Genomic DNA, 21675 nt, shown 5'->3' with positions numbered 1-21675 from the left:
AATGCCTCCTCCTAAATATCCTGTGACCCAGGTTTATCATTTTAAAATGAAAGAGAACGAAAACTGAGGAGGACAGTACCACCCCATCCTTGCAGAAGGCTGCAGTGTGACAGCAGAAGCAGCTTGGGCTAACAGGAGGCCTGGGATCTCTGTCAATTTGCAACAGGACCTGGTGGACAGGTCACACTATCCCCACCCCCACCCTCCTTTCCCATGTATTACTGCCCTGCCTGACTCATGGTACGATTAAATGAGACAATGGATTAGAAAGCCTTGCTAAGAGAGCTGGGGCTGGGAACCATTTTTTAAAGAGTTGAACATAAAAAAAAAAAAAAAGAGTTGAACATAAAGGTCCCAAGTCCTGTGCGTATCAAAATGATTTTCCACGAAGGTCCTTGAGCTCTTCAAGGGTAGGGGCTGTGTCATGGGCAGCATCCCAGAATGATAGCTGGCACACAGCAGGCTTGTTTAGTGAATGAATGCTGTGAAGTCCCGGCCTGGTCAGTGAGTCATACACCTCAGTCACTCTTTGCCTGAGGGATTTAACCCTGTCCCCTTTGTGACCCAAAGCACCCATTTGTGGGAGGTTCAGTCACCTGGGATCAGCAAGCAGGCATTCTCATGAATTGGTGCTGGAGAAAAAAGCTGCAATTAGGCCTCATTTTTTTAACCCCAAGTCCTACCAGCAAAGCTATTTGACTGTTTTGATCATTAAACAAGCCACTTATGGAAAATAACACGTTCTGTTGTAAAGATGCTCCTGCAGGACTGATCTCCTCAGCATCTGCTCACATGTGCCCTCGGGCACCTGATTCACAGGGACCCAGTGTTTCCACAGATCTGTCCTTGCAGGCAGTGTTTCTCTAACCCAGGAATGAAAGATGGGACTCAGTGAGGCCTGAAGTGGGTGGGCTTGCTCAACGTGATTTCAGAATTTGGCAAGTGGCAGAGAGAAAAAAGCAAATGACTCCTGAACCTCCCCCCTGGTTCAAGCAGGGTTTGAGGAGCTGCAAGGCAGTCAAGCACTCCCTGGGGCAGTGCAGGGTGGAAGGGGAGTTCCAGGAGAGAGGCAGGACATGAGAGTCAGGGGAGCCCCTAGGGCTGGTGTCAGGTGGAGGGTGCCCAGGAAAACCCTTCTGGTTTGGTTTCCCGTGGTCCTAAGTGCTGAATGCTCAAGCAGGTGGTCGCTCAACACCCCGTGTGATTTCACACTGCATGGTTTGTGATCAAAGAACTGCTCGGGGATGCAGCAGCCCTGGCCGAGTGCTAACTATCATCGGCACTGTTACCCTGGTAAGCCGTAACAGTCAGGGCGGCCCTCCTGGTCCACCCATCACCTTCATATGTCCTTCCGTAGATCTACAACTGGAGATTTTTCCAGATATAGAGGATTAAAGAACAGTGACCAGAAGCCAGGCTGAACGGTGGCAGCTCCCAGAAGATAACACTTCCCTGCATACAGAGAAGGATCTGGGCTGTGAGAAGCGGGCAGGTGTACTTCTTCCTTCTCCAGAGCCATGGTGGGGTGGTTTCTTCCTCCTACCTCCCAGCTACCCAGCCCTGGCACCCCAACACCCATCACCACCCTCTCCAATTCCCTCCTCTCCTCTGGGAAGATACCATCTGCGGCTACAGCCTGGGCTGGAGCCCTGGGCTCTTCTGTCAGCACCAGGGGCTCAGACAACCCTGCTTTGGAAGTGTGTAAGGGGTGACCTCTTGGGGCAGGAGGCCGAGGAGGGTTTGTGGGAAGAGACACTAAACTGACTTGGAGAGGGGAAGAAGGAAAACACCCCTGGCAAGATCTGGGCATGGGGAGTGCTGTGCTCCTAGCCTTGGGCAAATGGATCTCTGAGCACACACAGACCCGGGCTTCAGCTTCAGCCAGGGTGGTTCAGAAAGGCAAGTGAGACCATGTGGAATATTCCATCCATTTTCTCTTCTGCAACACCAGACTGATAAGGATCCAAGCCAGTCAAGTCAGCCAGCCCACTTCAGATATGCCCCAGACAGGAGTGGGAGCAGCGTGTCTGGCTCTCTCCTGCACAGCTACCTCCTCAGGTAGCCAAGCCTCAGCGGAGCCCACCCGGCTCATGCCTGCCTGACCATCACACGCATACCAGTTCTAGAGTCGGGCCCAACCACACACACACCTTGGGCAGGGGGCAGGCAGGGATGGAGAAGGACATAAAACCACTCACTCCTTCCAAAAATATTTATTGGATTCCTACGATGTGCCAGCTCTGGCCCTGGTGCTGGGAATATGCTTGGCTCTCCCTCGCCACAGCCTCTGGCTTCCATCCTTGGTATCACCGAGTCTTGGCAACTCTCCTACAGGGGCAGCCCCTGGCCATCCTGAAGCATGGGCAGGACTGGCTGGTGCTGCAGCTGACTAGTCCAGACCTAAGCCACTTCACACCAGGAGACTTTCCCAGCGTCCCCAACAGGCCCCTCACTCGCTGCTTGAAGCCTGGGGTCCAACCTCTGAAGAGGGTGGTCACATCTGGGCCCGCAGTGAGGAACTCGGATCTTCCCTCCTCCTCCCTCAACCCACGCTGGGACCTTTCCCAGCACCCTCTTGAGCCCTTCTAGAACTATTCTCAGCCCTTCAGAGCCTTGAGGAATCTACCGGTCCTGCTATGGGGAGTTCTAAGAGCCAGCAATCCTGGCCACACCCACTCCCCACACACACCCCACAAACATCCCCCGCACCACCACTGGTCCGCTGAGGTCCCGTCCACTAGCGCGCCTCCTCCTTGGGGCTGCACGCAGGGGCCGCGCGATGTACACGCTGGTGCTTGAGCAGGTGCTGCTTCTGGCTGAAGCCGCGGCCGCAGGCGGGACACAGGTAGGGCCGCTCGCCTGTGTGGTTGCGCCGGTGCCGCGTCAGATTGGGCTTCTGGCTGAAGCGGCGGCCGCACTCGGGGCACGGGTAGGGCCGCTCGCCAGTGTGGATGCGCTGGTGGATGGTGAGCGCCGACCACCACGAGAAGCTCTTGCCGCACTCGTTGCAGATGAACTGGCGCGGCTCGCCAGGCCCGGTGAGGCCCGTGCGTCCCCGGCCCCACAGCGCGTCCCGGGCCCCCGGGGACCGTTGGGAGCTCCGCGGCCGCGCGGCCAAGCCTGGGATGGCCTCGGCCTGCAGCTGGTCGCCCGGTTCCCCGGCCGGAACGGCGGGCTCAGCGGCAGCGTGGGCGCGCTGGTGGGCGCGCAGTGCGGCGCGGCTGCGGCAGCTTTTACCGCAGCTGGGGCAGGGCGCGGCCTGGGCGCCGGGCAGGTGCGTGCGCAGGTGCTTGAGCAGGTGCTGCTTCTGGCGGAAGCCGCGGCCGCAGTGCGGGCAGGGGTGCGGGCGCTCGCCCGTGTGGTTGCGCAGGTGCCTTGTCAGGTTGGGCTTTTGGCTGAAGCGGCGGCCGCACTCGGGGCACGCATAGGGCCGCTCGCCAGTGTGGATGCGCTGGTGGATGTTCAGCGACGACCACCAGGTGAAGCTCTTGCCACACTCGTTGCAGATGAACTGGCGCGGCTCGCCCGGCCCCGAGGGGCCGGAGACCGCGGTCCGGGCCCCAGGCTGGCCCCACCAGCCCTGGCAGAGCCCCAGCCAGGCCCACTCGGGGCGCCCCCGTGGCGGCCCCGGCCGCAGGCGACAGGCCCTGCGCGCCGCCGCGTCCCGAAGCAGCTCGTGCAGGCCGGCGCGGGAGCCCTGGCGGTCCCGGGCGTGCGCGCGCTGGTGGATGCGGAGGCCCACCTGGTGACGGAAGCAACGCTCGCACTCGGGGCACGAGTGGGTGGCGGGCCGGGAGTGGGTCTTCTGGTGCTTCAGCAGGTGCTGCTTCTGGCTGAAGCGCCGCGCGCACTCGGGGCAGCAGAAGGGTCGCTCACCAGTGTGGTGCCGCTGGTGGCGCGCCAGGTTCGGCTTCTGGCTGAAGCTCTTGCCACACTTGCCGCAGAGGTACGGCTTCTCCCCGGTGTGGGTGCGCTGGTGGATTTTCAGGGACGACCACCAGCTGAACCTCTTCCCGCAGTCCAGGCACACAAAGTGACCCTCGCCGGCGGAAAGCGAGGGGCTCAGGGGACCGGAGGCTGACCCGGGAGCCCGGCCTGCCAGCCCCGCATCATGCTCAGTGGGAGGGGCCCACCTTGGACTCCCAGACTCCTCCTGTCCCCCCAGGGCTCGAGGCCGCCCCATGGTCTGGCGTGGCGGGAGGCCCGGGTGCTGCTGGAAGATGTTCTCCTTGTCCTTCTCCGCAAGCATGACCTGCGGTGCCAGTATCTGCAGCAGCCGCTCCGGCTTCTCCTGCTTGACCTTCATCACCAGCCCAGCTCCTGCCAGAGGCAAGCAGGAGAGAGGAGGGAGAAAGGTCACTGCTGCTCCGCTAGGTGGGATGGAGAGAAGGAGCGAGAGGGAAGGGGTGTGGGAAGGCAGAGAAGGGCTGAAAAGAGAGCACGAGAAAAGGCAGAAGGGAAAGATTTTAAAACGAACAGAAGAAAACAGGGGCAAGGGAAGAAAAAAGAGTAAGGAAGGCAGAAAGGACAAGGGCAGGTTAAGATATAGAAAGGAGTGAAGGAGAAAAATACAAGAAAGGAATCATAAATGAATTACTCGGGTGCCCAGGTCACAGGATCCCTGAGACGCCGGCTGCTCTACCTTCTCCACCCTGAGGCCCAGGAGATGCAGAGAAGGTTAAAGAAACCAATCCAGTAAAATCTGCTGACCCAAGGGGCAAGGAGAAAGTGGCCAAGCTGCAAAACATACCATTATTTTTCTAAGAGGATCCATGTGCTGGAAACTTTCTAAGCAAAGGCATGCCCAGTCCTCAGTGGTCAGGGAGACCAAACCCTGGGTCACTGCATCACCGTCTATACCGGCGGGGCCCCTGCTCCAAGGCAGAAGCCATGGTGGGGGAACACTTCACCTGCTGGGACCTTGGCTGTCTGGCAATTCATCTTCCTTCAACAAAACCAAGAACAAGAAAGTAGGCCAGAAAGAAAGACCTCAGCATCCAAAAGAGGTGTCGCCTTGCCTTTGTGTTAAACCTAATCCACTTTGCTCTCGAGGGTCCCACACCCACTGCTCCCAGCCCACATCTTGGGCCATACACAAGTCTACAGAGGCAGTTTGTTTTCCTGGCTCAGAATAAGAAGCCATAAGGAAACCGTTTGCCACAGACACTAAAGAATGCTTACTGTGTGATTCCATTTATGTGAAGAGGAGAAGCCGGCAAAATGAAACCAAGAGTTAGAAGTCAGGATAATGCCCTATTACAGAGGGCACTGTGGGTGGAAGGCAGCATGGGCTCTGAGGTTCTGGCAATGTTCTCCATTGATGTGGGTGCTAGTTACAGGGGAATGTGTGCTGTATAAGAATTTATAGAGCTTGTGATCTACGCACCTTTCCAAAAAGGTTTACATGTAATAAAAAGTAGGTGGAATAAAACAGCTGTGAACAAAGAAAAGAGAAAAATCTTTAAACAGATGTCAATGTTACAAAGACAACAAAATAACCCCAAAGGAGGTAGAAGAACAGCATTAATAAAGATAAAAACAGATTATAGATAAGGGACATGTAGCTGCAAAAAGGATTCTGAAAATCCCCAAATACTATATATGGACTTTATATAAATAAATTTGAAAATCTATATAAAATAGAAGATTTTGCAAGAAAACGTAAATTAAAACTGACCCAAGAGTAGGTGGAAAATCTGATGACATAAACGACTAAAAGAGCCTGAGAAGCACATCTCAGTCTACCTCAAAAATGGGTAACAGGCTCTGTAACTGTATAAACAGGTGCTGCTAAAGCCTCAAGGGAAGGACCATGTACACCTTATATAAACTACTACAATGAATAGGAGCAAAGGGAAAGAGAAATCTACAAGGTTAGCATAACTCCAGTATCAACCCAAGACAAGAATGGAGGTGGGCAAAAGGTTTATCATTCTTTGAACAGAGACACAAACATTAGCAAAGCAAGTTCAGTGGTATTAAAATAATAACATACCCTAACCCTGCTGAGATTTTCCCCAGGAAAGCAAACATGGCCCAATATAATTTATAACGTTACCTTATTAAAAGTGAAAAAACTCCCAATAGATGTGAAAAAGTCATACGATAAAATTGAACATTATTTCTGGAGGGAAGGTTTGGAGGAGGGAGAAGGTAGAGGAGGAGGAAGATGAGAGGGAGGGAGGAGGGGAGGAGACAGAGGGAGGGAGGGAGAGAGAGACAGACAGAGAGAGAGAGAGAGAGAGAAGAAAGCTCCTAGCAAACGTAAGAATAGAGGAAACTAAGTTGACAAAGAATCAAAGAATGTACTCTAGAAATTAGAGCAAACATTATAACCAAAGGCAAAAGATTAGAAGCCCATTACAGTTAGCAACAAAATGCAATGCTCACCATCCCTGAAATCAGTTGGCTGTCCTTGAGGAACTAGCCAAGGCAGAGGGGAAAACAAAGAGAAATGCATCAACACTGGAAAGAAGAGGAAACTGCCATTTGCTTATGATTATTAACAACCTGGAATGTGCAAGGGAATCCACTGAGAAATAGAAATAAGAGTTCAGCAAGATTGCCTGGTACAAAACCATACAAAAATCACTTTTTAAAAAATGGCAACACAAGCAACTAGGAATATACCTAATAAACATGCAAAACTTATATAAAGAAAACTTTTAAACTTTACTAAAGAGATGAAGAAAACCAAATGAAAGGAGCAATATATCATATTCTTAGATGAGGAGCTAAGATGTTCTTCACTCTGAAATAATGTTTAAATTCAGTGTAATCCGATTTAAGTCAATTGTAACATTTATCATCTATACAAATTGCCCAGAAAATCCTAAAAATGAACAAAGACGATTTTGGCTTATATGACATTAAAAGCAAAAATGCTACCACCCTACACGTATGAATGGCTAGAATTGAATAGAATAGAATGAATGGCTGGGCATGGTGTCTCACGTGTGTAATCCCAGCACTTTGGGAGGCCGAGGTGGGTGGATCACCTGAGGTCAGGAATTCAAGACCAGCCTGGCCAACATGGTGAAACCCCATCTCTACTAAAAATACAAAAAATTAGCCAGGGGTGGTGGCAGGCACCTGTAATCCCAGCTACTCAGAAGGCTGAGGCAGGAGAATCACTTGAACCCGGCAGCAAGCTGAGATCACACCATTGCTCTACAGCCTGGGCAACAAGAGCAAAACTCTGTCTCAAAAAAAATAAAAATCAAATAAAATAAATGAGAGTGGCTAGAATCCAGATCACTGGCATGTGCATACAGTGAGGCTGAGCAGCAACAGGGGCTCGTTCCTTCCTGGTGGAAATGCGAAGTGCTGCCACCACTCTGGAAGGCAGTTCAGCAGTTTCTTACAAAGCTAAATACAGGCTTACCATCAATCCAGCAGTCGCTTTCCTAGGTATTTACCCAAAAGAGCTGAAAACCTCTGTCCACACAAAAAACTACACATGGATTTTTATAGCTTTATTCGTAACTGCCAGAACTTGGCAGTAACCACAATGTCCTTCAATGGGTGAATGGATAACTCGCATGATGGAATATTCGTCAACAATAAAAAGAAATAAGCTATGAAGTCAAAAAAGCCATGGAGGTACCCTACATGCAAACTTCTAGGTGAAAGACACCAACGTAAAAGGCTACACACTGTATGACTCCAAATATATGACATTCTGGAAAGGGCAAAACTACAGAGAGAATTGAAAAACCAGTGGTAGCCCGGGGTTGGAGGGTAGGGAGAGATGAACAGGTAGAGCACAGGGGACTTGGGGGGCAGTGAAATATTCTGTATGATGCTCTAATAGTGATACAGGACATTATGCCTTTGTCAAAACCCATGTAAGGTACAAGATCGAGAGAACCCTACTGTCAATTATAGACTTCAGGTAATAAAAATGTATCTATATTGGTTCATCACTTATAATAAATGTACCACACGAATGCAAAATGTTAATAATAGGAGAAACTGGAGCTAAGGTATAGGAGAACTCTACTTTCTTCACAATTTTTCTGTAAAGCTAAAACTGCTCTAAAATATAAAGTCTAGGTTAGACACAGTGGCTCTTGCCTGTAACCCCAGCACTTTGGGAGGCTAAGGCAAGAGGATTGCCAAAGTGCAGGAGTTGAAGACCAGCCTAGGCAACATAGTAACACCTGTCTATATAAAAAATTTATTAAATTAGCTGGGTGTGGTGGTGCACACCTGTAGTCCCAGCTACTCTGGAGGCTGAGGTGGGAGGACTGCTTGAGTCCAGGAGGCTGAGGCTGCAGTGAGCCCTGATCGTGCCACTGTACTGCGAGAGAGAGAGAGTGAGCGAGCGAGGGAGCGACAGAGAGAGAGAGATCCATTTGGGAAAAAAAGAAAATAAAACCCAACTCTTGACTGACACCGTTGTTATTGTTACTGGCATGACTGTTCCATGGTGGGCTTGGTGACTTAAGGCTGCAAGTCAGATTCTCATCCACAAAAAATAGAAGTAAAAATGCTAAATATAATCATTACAATAATGTACAGTACACATCATAGATAAATAGGCCAATGGAACAGAACCATTTGATACATGATACAAGAGACATTCCAAGTCAATGGAAAAAGGCTATTCATTGACTTAGAACCAACCCTCTCTTTGGGGAAAATATTTAAGTTAGATTTGCAGTGCAGATTGTTTATAAAAATCAGTTCCAGATGGACTTAAGTGCCAGCTTAAAAAAGAAAATGGAAGTATTAGAAGAATTGGGAGAATTTGCTTAGAATCCAGAGATAATTAAAAGCCTTCTTAAACAGGATACAAAAGATAAAAACTAAATTTAAAACATCTGTATGACAAAAGATACCATAAACATAAGTCCGACAGAAATGGGAATTTTGGCCAGATGCAGTGGTTCACGCCATTAATCCCAACAATTTGGGAGGCTGAGGTGGGAGAATCACCTGAGGTCAGGAGTTCAAGACCAGCCTGGCCAACATGGTGAAACCCCGCCTCTACTAAAAATCCAAAAAAATTAGCTGGGTGTGGTGGTGCGTGCCTGCAATCCCAGCTACTCAGGAGGCTTAGGCAGGAAAATCACTTGAACCAGGGAGGCAGAGGTTGCAGTGAGATGATATCGCACCACCGCACTCCAGCCTGGGCAACAAAAGCAAAAACTCTATCTCAAAAAAAAGAAGAAGAAAAAAGAAATGGGAATTTAGAGCAGCATTTTCCCATAGAACCTTCTGCAATAGTGGAAACAGTTTACATCTGAGCTCTTAAGCCACATATGTTTACTGAGCACTTGAAATGTGACTAGTACAATTAAGAAATGACATTTTTAATTGTATTTAAGTTAATTAATTAATATTTATTTATTTATTTTTGAGACAGAGTTTCCCTTAGTCACCCAGGCTAGAGTGCAATGGCACGATCTTGGCTCACTGCAGCCTCTACTTCTGAGGTTCAAGCGATTCTCCTGCCTCAGCCTCCCAAGTAGCTGGGATTACATGCGCCCGCCACCATGCCTAGCTAATTTTTGTATTTTTAGTAGAGATGGGGTTTCACCATGTTGGCCAGGGTGGTCTCAAACTCCTGACCTCAGGTGATCCACCCAACTCGGCCTCCCAAAGTGCTGGGATTTCAGGTGTGAGCCACCGCGCCTGGCCATACTTAAGTTGATTTAAACCTAAACTAGAAGAGTTCTATATGGCTAGGCCATGCGCTAGACAGTGCAAGTCCATGTGCAGATATAGAACAAATGCTTAGTATCCAGACTATAAAACAGACTCCTATACATGATAAAAAGAAGTTCTGGGCCGGGCGCGGTGGCTCAAGCCTGTAATCCCAGCACTTTGGGAGGCCGAGATGGGTGGATCACGAGGTCAGGAGATCGAGACCATCCTGGCTAACCTGGTGAAACCCAGTCTCTACTAAAAAAAATACAAAAAAAAACTAGCCAGGCAAAGTGGCGGGCGCCTGTAGTCCCAGCTACTCAGGAGGCTGAGGCAGGAGAATGGCGTGAACCCAGGGAGGCGGAGCTTGCAGTGAGCTGAGATCCGGCCACTGCAATCCAGCCTGGGCGACAGAGCGAGACTCCGTCTCAAAAAAAAAAAAAAAAAAGAAGTTCAACCCCACTAGTCATCAACAAAATGCAAACTAAAAGTGTAGCATCTTTCAACCCCTCATACCAACAAAAATTTAAAAAATCAATAATACCTCTACAATATGCGTGGACACTACACAGAAGAACTAGTATACACATAGGTAATCTGAGAGCATAAACTGGGGCAGAATTTGTGGAGGACAATCTGACAGTGTTTATTAAAATTAGAAGTGTGGAGAGCCTTCTGGCCCTTTCCAGCCAGCAATTCCATCCCACGTGTTCACCTAAGAAATACTGACATACAAGTGTAAAGAGGAATGTCCAGGAATATTCACTGAAGTGTTCTTTGTAATTAGCAAACAATGAAAAATAACTTAATTATCCTAAAAAATAGTTCCCTTCATAATATGGAATACTATGCATCGACTAAAAAGAATGGAAAAGAACTATGTATGCCAATATGAAAAGATTCTCAAAACATTTTAAGAGAAAGCAAAAAACAAGTTGAAAAACCATATGAATCATCTGATTGAATTCATAAAAAATTAAACCATGTCTCTACAAATGCACACAGGGATGATCCAGGATGAGTTACACCAATCTGAGACCGGTGGTTGTGCTGTGTCCATCAGGTGGCTGATGGCTGGTTCCCCCTCAGCCCTCTCCAGCCAGAAAGATGACTGCGCGCCAGAAAGCCCCAGGATGCCAGGACAGTGCCGTCACATCCACCTGCCAAAGGACCCCTGGCAGACATAAATGACTGGGTTGGGTGAGGTGCTAAGCCCAGCAGCATCCCTGGAGGCCCTGGAGCTGAGGTGGAGTGTGCTGGGGCTCCAGCAGCCCCAGGCACACTCCCAAGGGTTCAGGTATCCATATGAAGAGCGCAGGCCACTGGCCTGCCTGTGGAGAGTCCTGAAATAATGGCACCGCTCCTCAGTCATCATGAAAAGAATCATGTTTTAGGTTTTAATGGTTCCGATAAAATTAAAAGGTGCAAAGCATGGATTATTGCTTAATGAGTACAATTTCCCAGGTGATGAAAATGTTCTGGAAATAGATGGCGGTGAAGGCTAAACACTGAATGTACTGATGCCACTGAACCGTACACTTAAAAATGGTTACAATGGTGAATATCATGCATATTTTGCCACAATAAAACACACACACACACAAATAAAAATTAAAAGTTGCTTAAAAGGGGTAAGCTGTCAATTGTCTGAAAAACAGGGTCCTCCAAATGAGTGGTTCCCTCAGTCTGGCCAGAGGCCAGTCCCCACACGCCTCCGTGTCTCCAGGAGTCTAGGCTAGTGTTTTCCAAACTCTTCCCTAAAACCACAGGGTTCCCCAGAAGCTGCCATAGAGAGGAGAGAGGGCCCCGGCTGACTCCACAGCTCACATCAACCAGAGCAACCTCACAGTGACTCAGGATCCCATGTATGAGTCTGTGTAGGGAAAGAGCCTTCTATAACACGCTGCGCTCTAAGTTCCACTGGAATTTCCAAAACACACATGCAGCTAGGGTGCTCCTGTCACGCACCTGGCTCCTCAGACAGGCACGCAGGTACATGGCTAGGCTCCCTGAGGGTCTGTGTCCACATACCACACTGCCACGCTTTGCACTTGCGGCCACGTTTCTCCTTTACCCCACTGCCTGATTTTTGTCTCAGTCTTGGGTCTCCTGACATGATATTCCTGGGAGGGGAGGCGGTTCTTCCCATAAGGGCAATGAGGCAGGGGCCCTGAGGTCTATGGGGCAATTCCCCCGGGAGTAGAGGGAGGTAAAGAAACCAGAGTCACACTGTGCCGAAGGGCAGGGCTCCCAAGGGTGCCCGGCGTGCTCTCGACTCAACCCTGCCGAGGGGCCTAGAGCCCTTCTGCAGCCAGGCCACACACCACATGCGACAGGGCATGCCAGAAAGGGCTGCAAGTGCTACTCACAGACGCCAGGGGCTGCTCCACCTCAGGCACAGGGATGCTGGGCAGGGGCTCCAGTCAAAAGCACGTGACTGTGCGGGGAAATTTTCCACTGGCAGCATGTATTTCATCACAACCAGCTCTAAGCGGCTTAGCCAATAAGGACCCTGAACTCTGAGTGACCTCCAGGAAGCATAAATGGACTGAACTGAAGACACTGTCCTGACTCATGAGCCACAGCTTTGTTCCAACTGTCCTACCTAGAGTGCCAGCTTTCCATGCCTAATTAGTATAACCCCACAAACTCCCTGTTCTAGCATGTAAATAACACCTCAATTTCTACAAGGCATGGGTGCACATGTGTCCCCTTGCCAGGCAAGTTAATGGACCAGGCTTTGTCATTTTTTGAGCTCCCATAGCCTCTGTCATTGTTCCATTCTTTGACATGGCTGTCCAAGCCCTGGTCCCCACCCTCAAATTCTGCATCAATGGGATGTACTAGCTACTGGCTGAGGGCGTTGGCTTGTGCCTGGCTTCAGAAAAGATAAGGGCACGCGACCTCAGCGGAGGAGACCCTGGCTCCCCTGCCTCCTCTCTCTTCTCTCTTACCTGTGCGGTCACCAGCCAGGCCACCCTCCATCCCTGGAGGCCTCCCAGCATCAACACCGGCTGTGTCCCTTTCCTGTCATCTGTCAGAAAGAGAAGCAGAAGAAAGAGAATGGGCCTGTGGGACAAGGACAGAACTCAGGGTCCCCAGCCCCCCTCCCATCCCATAAAGCACTCTCTTTTCCAAAGAGCTTTTCTATCCATAGCCACATTCGACGTGGGCAGGGGCTCTTTCATTGTACGCATACCTGCTGAGAAAGTAAAAGAGCCCTAATTCCCATTTTACGAAAGAGGAAACTGAGACCATGAAGGACCCCTGATGTGCCCAGAGTCATGGAGGTGATGAACGGCAGAGCTGGACAAAATCCCAGGTCTTCTAACACCCACACCAGAGCCCACACCCTCAACATCCGCAGGGCAGCGTGTGATGGACGCCACACCTGAGAAGCAGGAGCCTGGAGTAAGGTTAGAGATATGTCTGCAACTGACCACGAGGAATGCACCTGGAAGGCAGAACGGCCCTACATGTTTCCTCAGTCACCAGCCCCCTCTTTCAAAGTCCTCATCCATGTTCTAGCACAAACCCCTCTGGGGAGCTTCGGGGCCAGCCGTCTCCATACAAGAACACACACGGTCAACTGGGCATTGCAAAGCCCATGCCCAGTTCGCTGATCTAGGATTCATCTTTTTTTTGTTTTGTTTTTTTTGAGATGGAGTCTTGCTCTGTCTCCCAGGCTGCAGTGCAGTGGCAAGATCTCGGCTCACTGCAAGCTCCGCCTCCCAGGTTCACACCATTCTCCTGCCTCAGCCTCCCAAGTAGCTGGGACGACAGGCGCCCGCCACCACGCCCAGCTAATTTTTTGTATTTTTAGTAGAGATGGGGTTTCACCATATTGGCCAGGCCGGTCTCAAACTCCTGACCTTGTGATCCACCCACCTCGGCCTACCAAAGTGCTGGGATTACAGGCGTAAGCCACCGTGCCGGCCCCTGGCGCTTCTATATACAGTCACCAGCCTAACTCCACTTCCCGTTTGCTCTCTAACATTTTTGCCACCTGAAGTGATCTTAACTTGTCTGTTCCCCACCACACCAAGGCCAGGAGCTCTTCATGCTTGCCACCGGATTCTCAGGGCCCAGAGCAGAGGGCACACAGAGGGCCTGTAACAAACACAGGTGGCAGGAATGTGCTGCTCCACCTGGCCAGGAGCTATGCAGCCTGAAGACTCATCTCCTCCTCGCTGGGGGCGCGCCTCTCCTAAGGACAGGGATGTGGTCCCTTGCACCTGTACCCCCTAGCAGAGCAAAGACGTGGCTGCCCCACGGAGATGCGCAGCTCATCCTTCCTGCTGCCTCAAGGGAGGGGCTCTTCCAGATTTCAGTCAGCCCTTCCTCCCAGGCACCCTGGTTCGGCCACCCTCACAGAAACACCCACCCAGGCCCCAAGAGCCTCGCAGAGACCCAGCCTACCTCTCCCAGGTCCCCTTCAGAGCCCAGACACTGGGGAGCACACACCCAGACTGGGGATCTGGACCCTGACAAGAGACATGGGGGGAGGGGTGAATATGAATCTAGAAAATGCAGAAAGTCATTTTCCCTCGTACAAAGAGGGGAAGAGACACCCCCTTTTTCAAGAGCAGTTTAGAAACTTCTAATTAATAAGCTCTATCTCTGTCTTTTTGAGATGTATGTGATTTTTTTTTATTTTTTATTTTTGCAGTAAATGCTCCTCAAGTAGAAATAAATCTTTTTAAAAGTTAAATAAGGCTGGGCGCGGTGGTTCATGCCTGTAAACCCAGCACTTTGGGAGGCTGAGGTGGGTAGATCACCTGAGGTCAGGAGTTTGAGACAAGCCTGGCCAACGTGGGGAAACCCTGTCTCTATTAAAAATATAAAACTTAGCTGGGCATAGTGGCACACGCCTGTAATCCCAGCTACTCGGGAAGCTGAGTCAGGAAAATTGTTTGAACTCAGGAGGCAGAGGTTGCAGTGAGCCGAGATTGTGACAGAGTGAGACTGTCTCAAAAAAAAAGCTAAATAAGCCTTCTGCCAACATTACAACCCAGGACTGTCTTTCTCAAGGTCCTGGGGGCCACTTCTTTGAAATTTAAAGATCAAGGAAGACACTACCCCTGCCTCCCAGTCTCCATGGGAGGGTAGGAGCCTAACTTCAGCAGGCGCCTGGCTCCAAATCACAAACCTATCTCCTGTCATAAAAATATGAGAACTTTATTTTTGCTGTGGGTAAAGGCAATTAGCTAACACAGATGGTCACTCCAATTACCACGTGAATTTAGGATGACCTGCGTGTGACAAATGGTAATGTCCAGTCCTCTTGCTGGAGGGCTGGTGGCTGTTTACCCTCGGAACATGTCTGTAACGGGCTGCACGCGCTGGCTATATGCAGGCTGAGAGCTCCCATCTTTGCAGTCACTCAGGGGATTGTCTGTGGTGCGCACCACATTCTGGTTTCATGCACATTCAATCTTTTAAAAACTGTTTTTCTCTTCTACTTTTGCAAAGAGCTTTTCTGGGTTTGCAAGCGATTTTGTTTTCACTTCTATTTCCCCTACAGCGGTCTGTAAGCATGCCTACTATGGTTTCTTACCGACACTCGAACCTGCTTGTGGTGCAGGGAAAAGGTGAGCAGTGGGGAAGGGGGCTGGAGGGGCCCCTGGTGGGGCTCTGATGGGTGCTGGGGGCTCCTCCCTCCCATGCCACCCTCCTCCCTCAGGGCCACTCTGTGAGCTTCTGCATGCCACATCTTGGGAAACCTCTCACCAACTGGACTTAGCATCCACCTAAAGAGGCGCAAAGGGGCTAGTGGACAGAGAAGCCACCTTGGTAAGGGGAACTCAGACTGAGGAGGGCACAGCCCAGGCCAGAAATTCAGGAGGACAGAAGGATGGGCCTGGGTCTACACAGAGTGAGACCTCCAAGGCAAATCAAAGACAGTCCTCCTTCACCCACCCTGCCTCCCAAGAGGTATTAGGACCTAACAGCCACTCCGGGTAGTAGCAGGCCTTCCACTGTCCAGGACCTCCCAGAGCAGCTGCCTCAAGCCTCAGTGCCTCTGCCTCGGGCCATACCAGGGCTCGAGGGGAAGCAGCTTGTGGCTTACATAAGAACAGAAGTGGAGCCAGAAGGAAGAGGACCCAAGAGGAAGAAGTGAGAAATTCAAGGGGGAAACAGAAGACAGGAATGAGGGGAGGCCAAGTCTTTGGGGACCCGCCTCTACCTGTGTGCTCAGGTGGGCTATGTCTGGGAAACAGCACAGCAGGTGTCCTACAGACAAAATCCAGGAAAGCCCTCCATGTGACACATTCTAGGCTGGCCAGACACCACATGTCTCCACCCTAAGCTTCTCTCCTATTCTGCCTTTCGCTCTGCTCTGCGCATGGCGGGCCCCTCCTAACCCACCATCCTGACACGTCCTCGGCCACCTGGAGACACCCAGGAGCCAGGTGAGCAGGCTGCCCAGCAAAGCCCCCCGGCTGGAAGACAGGCGTCAAGGGCCAGACGCGCCATCTGCCACCAGTGCCCACACCGAGTCTTGGAAGGCCGCTTCGTCTATCGCACAAGGGACCCTGGACCCCTACCGGACCACCTGTCTTCTCTGCTGCCCCTCAGGCTCTGAGGGGAGCAGGACACACAGGGGCCCCCTTCCCACACCTGGCTCTGGCCCGGCCCTCCCCGCACCGGGTCAGGCTGCAGTTCAGTAAGAGCCCGACAGTGGGCAGGCCTCAGCCTGGGCCCAGCTGCCATGACAACTGAGGACCAACCACACAAAGAGGGGATTGAGCTAGCAGCAGGTGGAGAGGCCCGGGGCAGGGGGAGGCAACAAAGGAGCTTTGGTTGTGGCAGAGACTTGGGGGCGGGGAGGCCAGACAGCAGCTGGGGGAGGAGAAAGGCCACAGGCCAGAAAGAGGCAAGGTCGTCCCCATCGCTGCCCCTGGAACCTCCCACCAGCCCAGCACAGCTCTCACAGCCTCAGCGCCCCAGGTCAGGCAGTCAGAAGCAGACCATGCCGCAGGTATCATCTGCTGCCAGTGGAGCGGGAGCAGGATCCACCACCAGGCGCTAAGGCTTTGGTGGGTGGGGGCAGCTCCCCAAACCCCAGCCAAAGGCCCAGTATCAGGCCCTTCTCAGCCCTGAGGTCCCAGCAGGTCCTCACTTGCTGGGCACTGTTCAGCTGGTCTTCTGTAGGAGACCTCCACAGAAACTGGCCTCCCCAGTCCCAGCCCATGCCCAGCCAATGCCTCCCTGCCCATGCTGCCCCCTTCTACGGCCTTGTCCTTCCCAACTCCACCTGGTCCCCAGAGCCTCCCTGCCCTCTCCCCCAGCCCATTCCTGCTATGTCCTCACCTAGTTCTCTCTCCCTGTGAGACCCCCTCACTCAAGTCAGCCCCAGGGAACGGGGGCTTGCTCCCATGCCTGCACATCCCTCACATGTAGAAGGTGTGTAATGTGTATTCAATGAATGTAAGAATGAGTGAATGAAACAATGGAGGACTCAAGAGGTGGCTCCTCTGGCTCCAGTCTTCTGTCACTATCAAGAAATCCCTCAGGACCAGGCAATGGTATTCTCTGCCTGATTTCAGTTAACAGCAGATGATTTTAATTTAAATATATGACCATAGGGACATGAGAAACTGATGTAAACCACACACAAACATACCCAGATACGATCATATCTAAATACAGCTAAGTAAACAAAAGTTCAAAGACACAAAACTACATGAGAACACCTGCAAAACTGTCTATGCAAATAGAGAATGTGAGATATTTTTTTAAACTCACAGACACACCTACAGATCCACAGACACACAAATATGCCACTGTGAACCAGGTCAGCACAAATCATTGCACAGCACACCTACAAACACAGAAATGCAAAGTCACCCACGACACAAGCATCCTTGTACACCCATGGCCATCCTATCACGCCCACTTGCTCCAAGGGAAAGAACTCAGAGAGGTAGAAACAGAAGCAACCTACCCTCATCGAGCCAGGAGGCTAGGCCGCGAGTCACCATTGGATGCCCTGTGCCAGGTGGGATAGGTCAGCAGGAGCTGCAGCTGGCTGGAGAGGCGTTACCGCAAGACAGAAAGCCCTAGAGACAATGAGCCTGTGTCCAGCAAGCCTGGTGCAGCCTGAGATCCTCCAGGGCCTGGCCTGTGGGCTCTGGCCCAAGGGGATGCAACGGGTCCTCTCCCCTTCAGTCAGCTTTGGGTGACCTGAGCCGCCACCTGGCTGGCTCCTCAGCCCTAGTCTCCCCCTCGAAGCCCACTGCCTGAGGCTGGCAGGGATGGCCTTCTCAAGGCCACCCTTCCTGGTTTCTCCCCTCAGGACCCCATGTCTTAGTCAGGAGTCCCAAGTCCCAGCCCACCCATCACTGAGCCGCTGCTAGTCCCTGGCCAGTCATTGTAGGGCTTTGAGCTCAGGTTCCTGATGGCATGGGTGAATGGAAATACCTGCTCTCTGAGTTTGGGAGGAGTACCACAGGGCAGCAAGCCTGAGCTGGATGCAGCGGGCAGTGTCTGTACAAGCCTCTCTGCCACTGTCCCCGCTGCTGCTCACTCTTCCTAAGCCATTACTCCTTCCAGCCACTTGGGAATCTCAGAGGCCCCCAGCGCCACACAGGAGCCTCCACACTCCACCCCGCAGGAGGAAGAGGGTTTGCCACGGCTGTGGTTGTGGCACTGTCTGTAAAGCCCTCCACTTACCAGGGCAGTTCTGCATGCCCCTCCCAGAGGTCCCAGCCCAAACCAGGTGGGCATCCCCTCCCCCACCTGGAGGCCTCCATCCCCACATCCAGCATCAGCCTCCCACCACAACTCCCCTGTCCCACCCACCATGACCCACCCTGCTCCTGTCCAACTTCCCGGATCCCACTCAGCACAAGGCCACCCCCACTGTGACCACTCTCCCAACCCTGACCCTTCCCCTCTTTCTACTCCACCATCTCCAGACCTCAGTCTCTCAAACACCCCAGTCCTCAATCTGGGGAGGGAACAGAGGAGGGGAGCCAGGGGAAAGGGCAGGCCGCCATCCCACCCAAAGAGCAGGCCATAGTGGAAAAGGCCGTTGAAAAGCTCCAGACAGGGACTGAGATTGGGTTTGCTTCTGGTTAGCCACGTGATCCCAGGCAAACCACTTTCCTTCTCTGGGCCTCAGTTTCCCCACCTAAAAATGGAAATAACACTTGCTCGTGGTATAGAATTGTTATATTGAGTGGGGCAGGGGTGGTCGGGGGAGGGATGGCGGGATGCGAACAGTGTGAGAGGACTCTCAGAGACATTCCCAAGGTGCAAGACAAATTCGATTTAGGTCATTGCTGTTGCCATCACCCGCTCCCCATTCAGGGTTATAAGAACTGTACCTCAGGGTATGAACAGCCAGCCAGGTTTCATGGCTTTAGTTTGCTCCTGTCAACATTCCCAGGAGACCTGATCTGCATGCAGCCAGGTCACTTGCCTTATCCACTCTGCCTGCCCACCTCCCAGAGGTCCCCAATTCAACCCCAGCCATGATCCTGAGGTACCTCCTTCCAAGACTTCCTTCACCGGCCAGAGGTAAACACCCTTGCTGGAACTGTCCCACCCACACCTCCCCTGCCCCACAGCCCTGCCCCCTCCTCCTCAGCCACCTCCCTTCAGAGGCGAGAGCTGCACTTAACATTCCTCCGCCCCAAGTCTAATACTCAGGAACCTGTCAGGGCCTGGATCTGAGCTGAAGGTCGAGGACAAACCCAGCTGCTAACAGTCGCTGAACAGGTGTCACATTTTAATTAATAAACACGTTTCCATCCCGTGCTGCATCCAAAGGACCTTGGAAAACGAAAGTGAGATGGAGCAGGGACCCCTTCAGGCACCTGCTGCACCCTCCAATCATGAAAATAAAGGAAAATCTTGAGTTCTTTCCAGGGAAATTCCAGGCACCTAGCTGGTCCTGAGAAGTAAATGTGCAACCTGATAAGGTAATTGTAGCTAAAACAACAGCAAGGAAGTTCGACCACACGAGACGTGTGGTTGCCTATACAAACTAAAGGTAACATCTTAGAGTATGTCCTTGAGTTGTTTTTCAGAAACCCAGACCCCCACCAAATGGACTTGCTGGCACACACACCTCAGATAAGGGGGAACTGAGAATTCAACTCTGCTCATCTTTCCCCATTGCACCCCGACATGCCCCATGCTCTCGTGGCTCTTGAACTCACCATGTCCTCGCACCCTGTGACCAACGTTGGAAGGCCCTTGCTCAATTCTCCCCTTCCCAGTCCAGATTAGGGATCGCTTTGACCAGGAAGCCTTTTTGGACACACCAGGCTCAGCCAGGAGCCCCTTCTCTGTTTAACTTGTGCACCCAGGACCATCTACATGGAATCATCATCGTCATCAATATTTTGTTAGTCTGCACAAGACTACATGCATCTTAACACAGGGTCCTTCTCTCCCCTGCACCCAGTACAGGCCCCACACACAGTAATCCATTAATAAAAACTGTCACAAGGGAACACTTAAAGAAATTTCAGTACAAAACAGATTTGAAGCAAGGAAGCATGAAACCTTCAGCCTGAAAGGAGACAACCGCCATCTAATCTCTTCATTTTACAGATGAACATGGGAACAGTTGGCTGTGAAGCCTTGGACTGTCGTCAGCCTCCAGCCCCTGGGGCTCTGACCACACCCAGCCCCAGTTCAGATCATCTTGCTCCAAAGGCTGAAGGAGGCCCCATCTCCACACCTTCCACATGTAGATAGATATCCTCAACGTTCTTCACAGAGGGGATGCCCGCACCCACCCCACCGAATTCGCGGCTGCTGTGCCCATCTTCCTGGAGAGGAGTTCTCCGCCACACCCGACACCACACCCTTCCAACTTCTGCGGGGCTTCCCTCTCACTTATCTCCACCCCCAATCCTTATCCCCGCTCGTTTAATCACACATTTATTGAGCACCTACTATGTGTCTGTCACTCTGCAGCGAGCACTGGGGTTCCCGCCCCCAGAAGCTGATCTATCAGGGAGACGGACAGGAACCGGGAACTCGGAACAACGGGACAGCCCAGGAGGGGCCGCCCGCGGGCGACCCCTCTACTCGCCACCGCGTCCTCCCTCCGTCCTCACTAGCTTCCCTCCCGACCTCGCTGCCCTGGCCTGGGGCCCTCCCCACCCTCGGCCGCGCCCCTTTCCCCTCGGCTGTGTGGGGGCAGGGGAAACGTTTGAGACCCGGGGCTCGGGGGACGCGCGGGCTCGGGGGACGCGCGGGGCTCGGGGCACCCCAGGTCCCCGCCCCATCACTCCGCCCCAGCCCGAGCCGGGCGGAGGCAGCACAGGAGGAGCGGGGCCGGGCGCTGGTCCATCCCTCGCACCGCCCCTCCCCGCCCGAAATGCAGAGGGACTCGGAGGGAGGCGACGGGGAAATAAATACCTTTGACTTTGTGGCTAAGGTTAACGGGAACTGCCACCCCGAGGGCGACTTGGGCACCGGGCTCCCGGCCCTGGCCATTCCCGGGGCAGGCGGGGCGGGTACGGGTGTCTGATTGGCTGGCGGGCCTGGCCATCCCCGGGGCCGCCCAGCCACCCCATTGGCTGCGCCGCTCAGATGACCCGGCAGGCCCTATCGGAGCAGCCCGCGGGGCGGCCCCTTTGTTCTCTGGAGCCAATAACCGAGGGGGGAGGGCTGACCTCGGCCCCAGTGGGCGCGCAAGGCCCGGGCGCCGTGAACGCGCTAGCAGCCGGCCGCGGGGTCGCTGGGCCCCGGGGAGGAGATCTCGGGAGCTCGGGCTCCAGATGGCCGGCGGCGTCCTGGCACCCCTGCCAGGCCCGGACTCAGACTGCGACCCCGTTGTAACGCCTGAACTCAGCGCACGTTCGCCGAGCGCCTCAGCGCACCGGACGCTGTTTCTCCCTGCTGGGGACCCATCAGGACCCGGAGAGAAACCCCGGCTGAGGCTGTGGCTGCCCTCAAGCCGCGACAGCCCCACCGTAGGGTGTGATAACTTTTAGGGTTCACTACGAGGGACCTTAGAAATCATTATACTCGATATTTTCGTTTTCTGTTTTAGGGATG

At 52.6% G+C, this 21675-nt stretch overlaps 1 protein-coding gene across 2 annotated transcripts; it reads right to left on the bottom strand.

Moving 5' to 3' along the window:
- Positions 1-2194: 2194 nt before the first annotated feature.
- ZNF775 (zinc finger protein 775) lies at positions 2195-21111 on the bottom strand. 2 transcript variants are annotated; one of them, XM_025378333.1, is made up of 3 exons: positions 21034-21111; positions 12606-12685; positions 2195-4320 (listed from the first exon to the last, which is right to left on the bottom strand). In XM_025378333.1, the coding sequence occupies exons 2-3, from the start codon at positions 12634-12636 to the stop codon at positions 2738-2740; spliced, it is 1614 nt and encodes a 537-aa protein (XP_025234118.1). In that variant the 5' UTR covers positions 12637-12685; positions 21034-21111; the 3' UTR covers positions 2195-2737. The 2 variants fall into 2 exon arrangements, with proteins under 2 accessions (XP_025234118.1, XP_025234119.1); XM_025378334.1 differs by lacking the exon at positions 21034-21111 and adding an exon at positions 17600-17725.
- Positions 21112-21675: the final 564 nt, after the last annotated feature.

This window comes from Theropithecus gelada, chromosome 3, assembly GCF_003255815.1.
Source record: "Theropithecus gelada isolate Dixy chromosome 3, Tgel_1.0, whole genome shotgun sequence".
Lineage (NCBI taxonomy): Eukaryota > Metazoa > Chordata > Mammalia > Primates > Cercopithecidae > Theropithecus > Theropithecus gelada.
The sequence above is the reverse complement of the archived record's forward strand: the minus strand, read 5'-3'. Positions and strand labels throughout refer to the sequence as shown.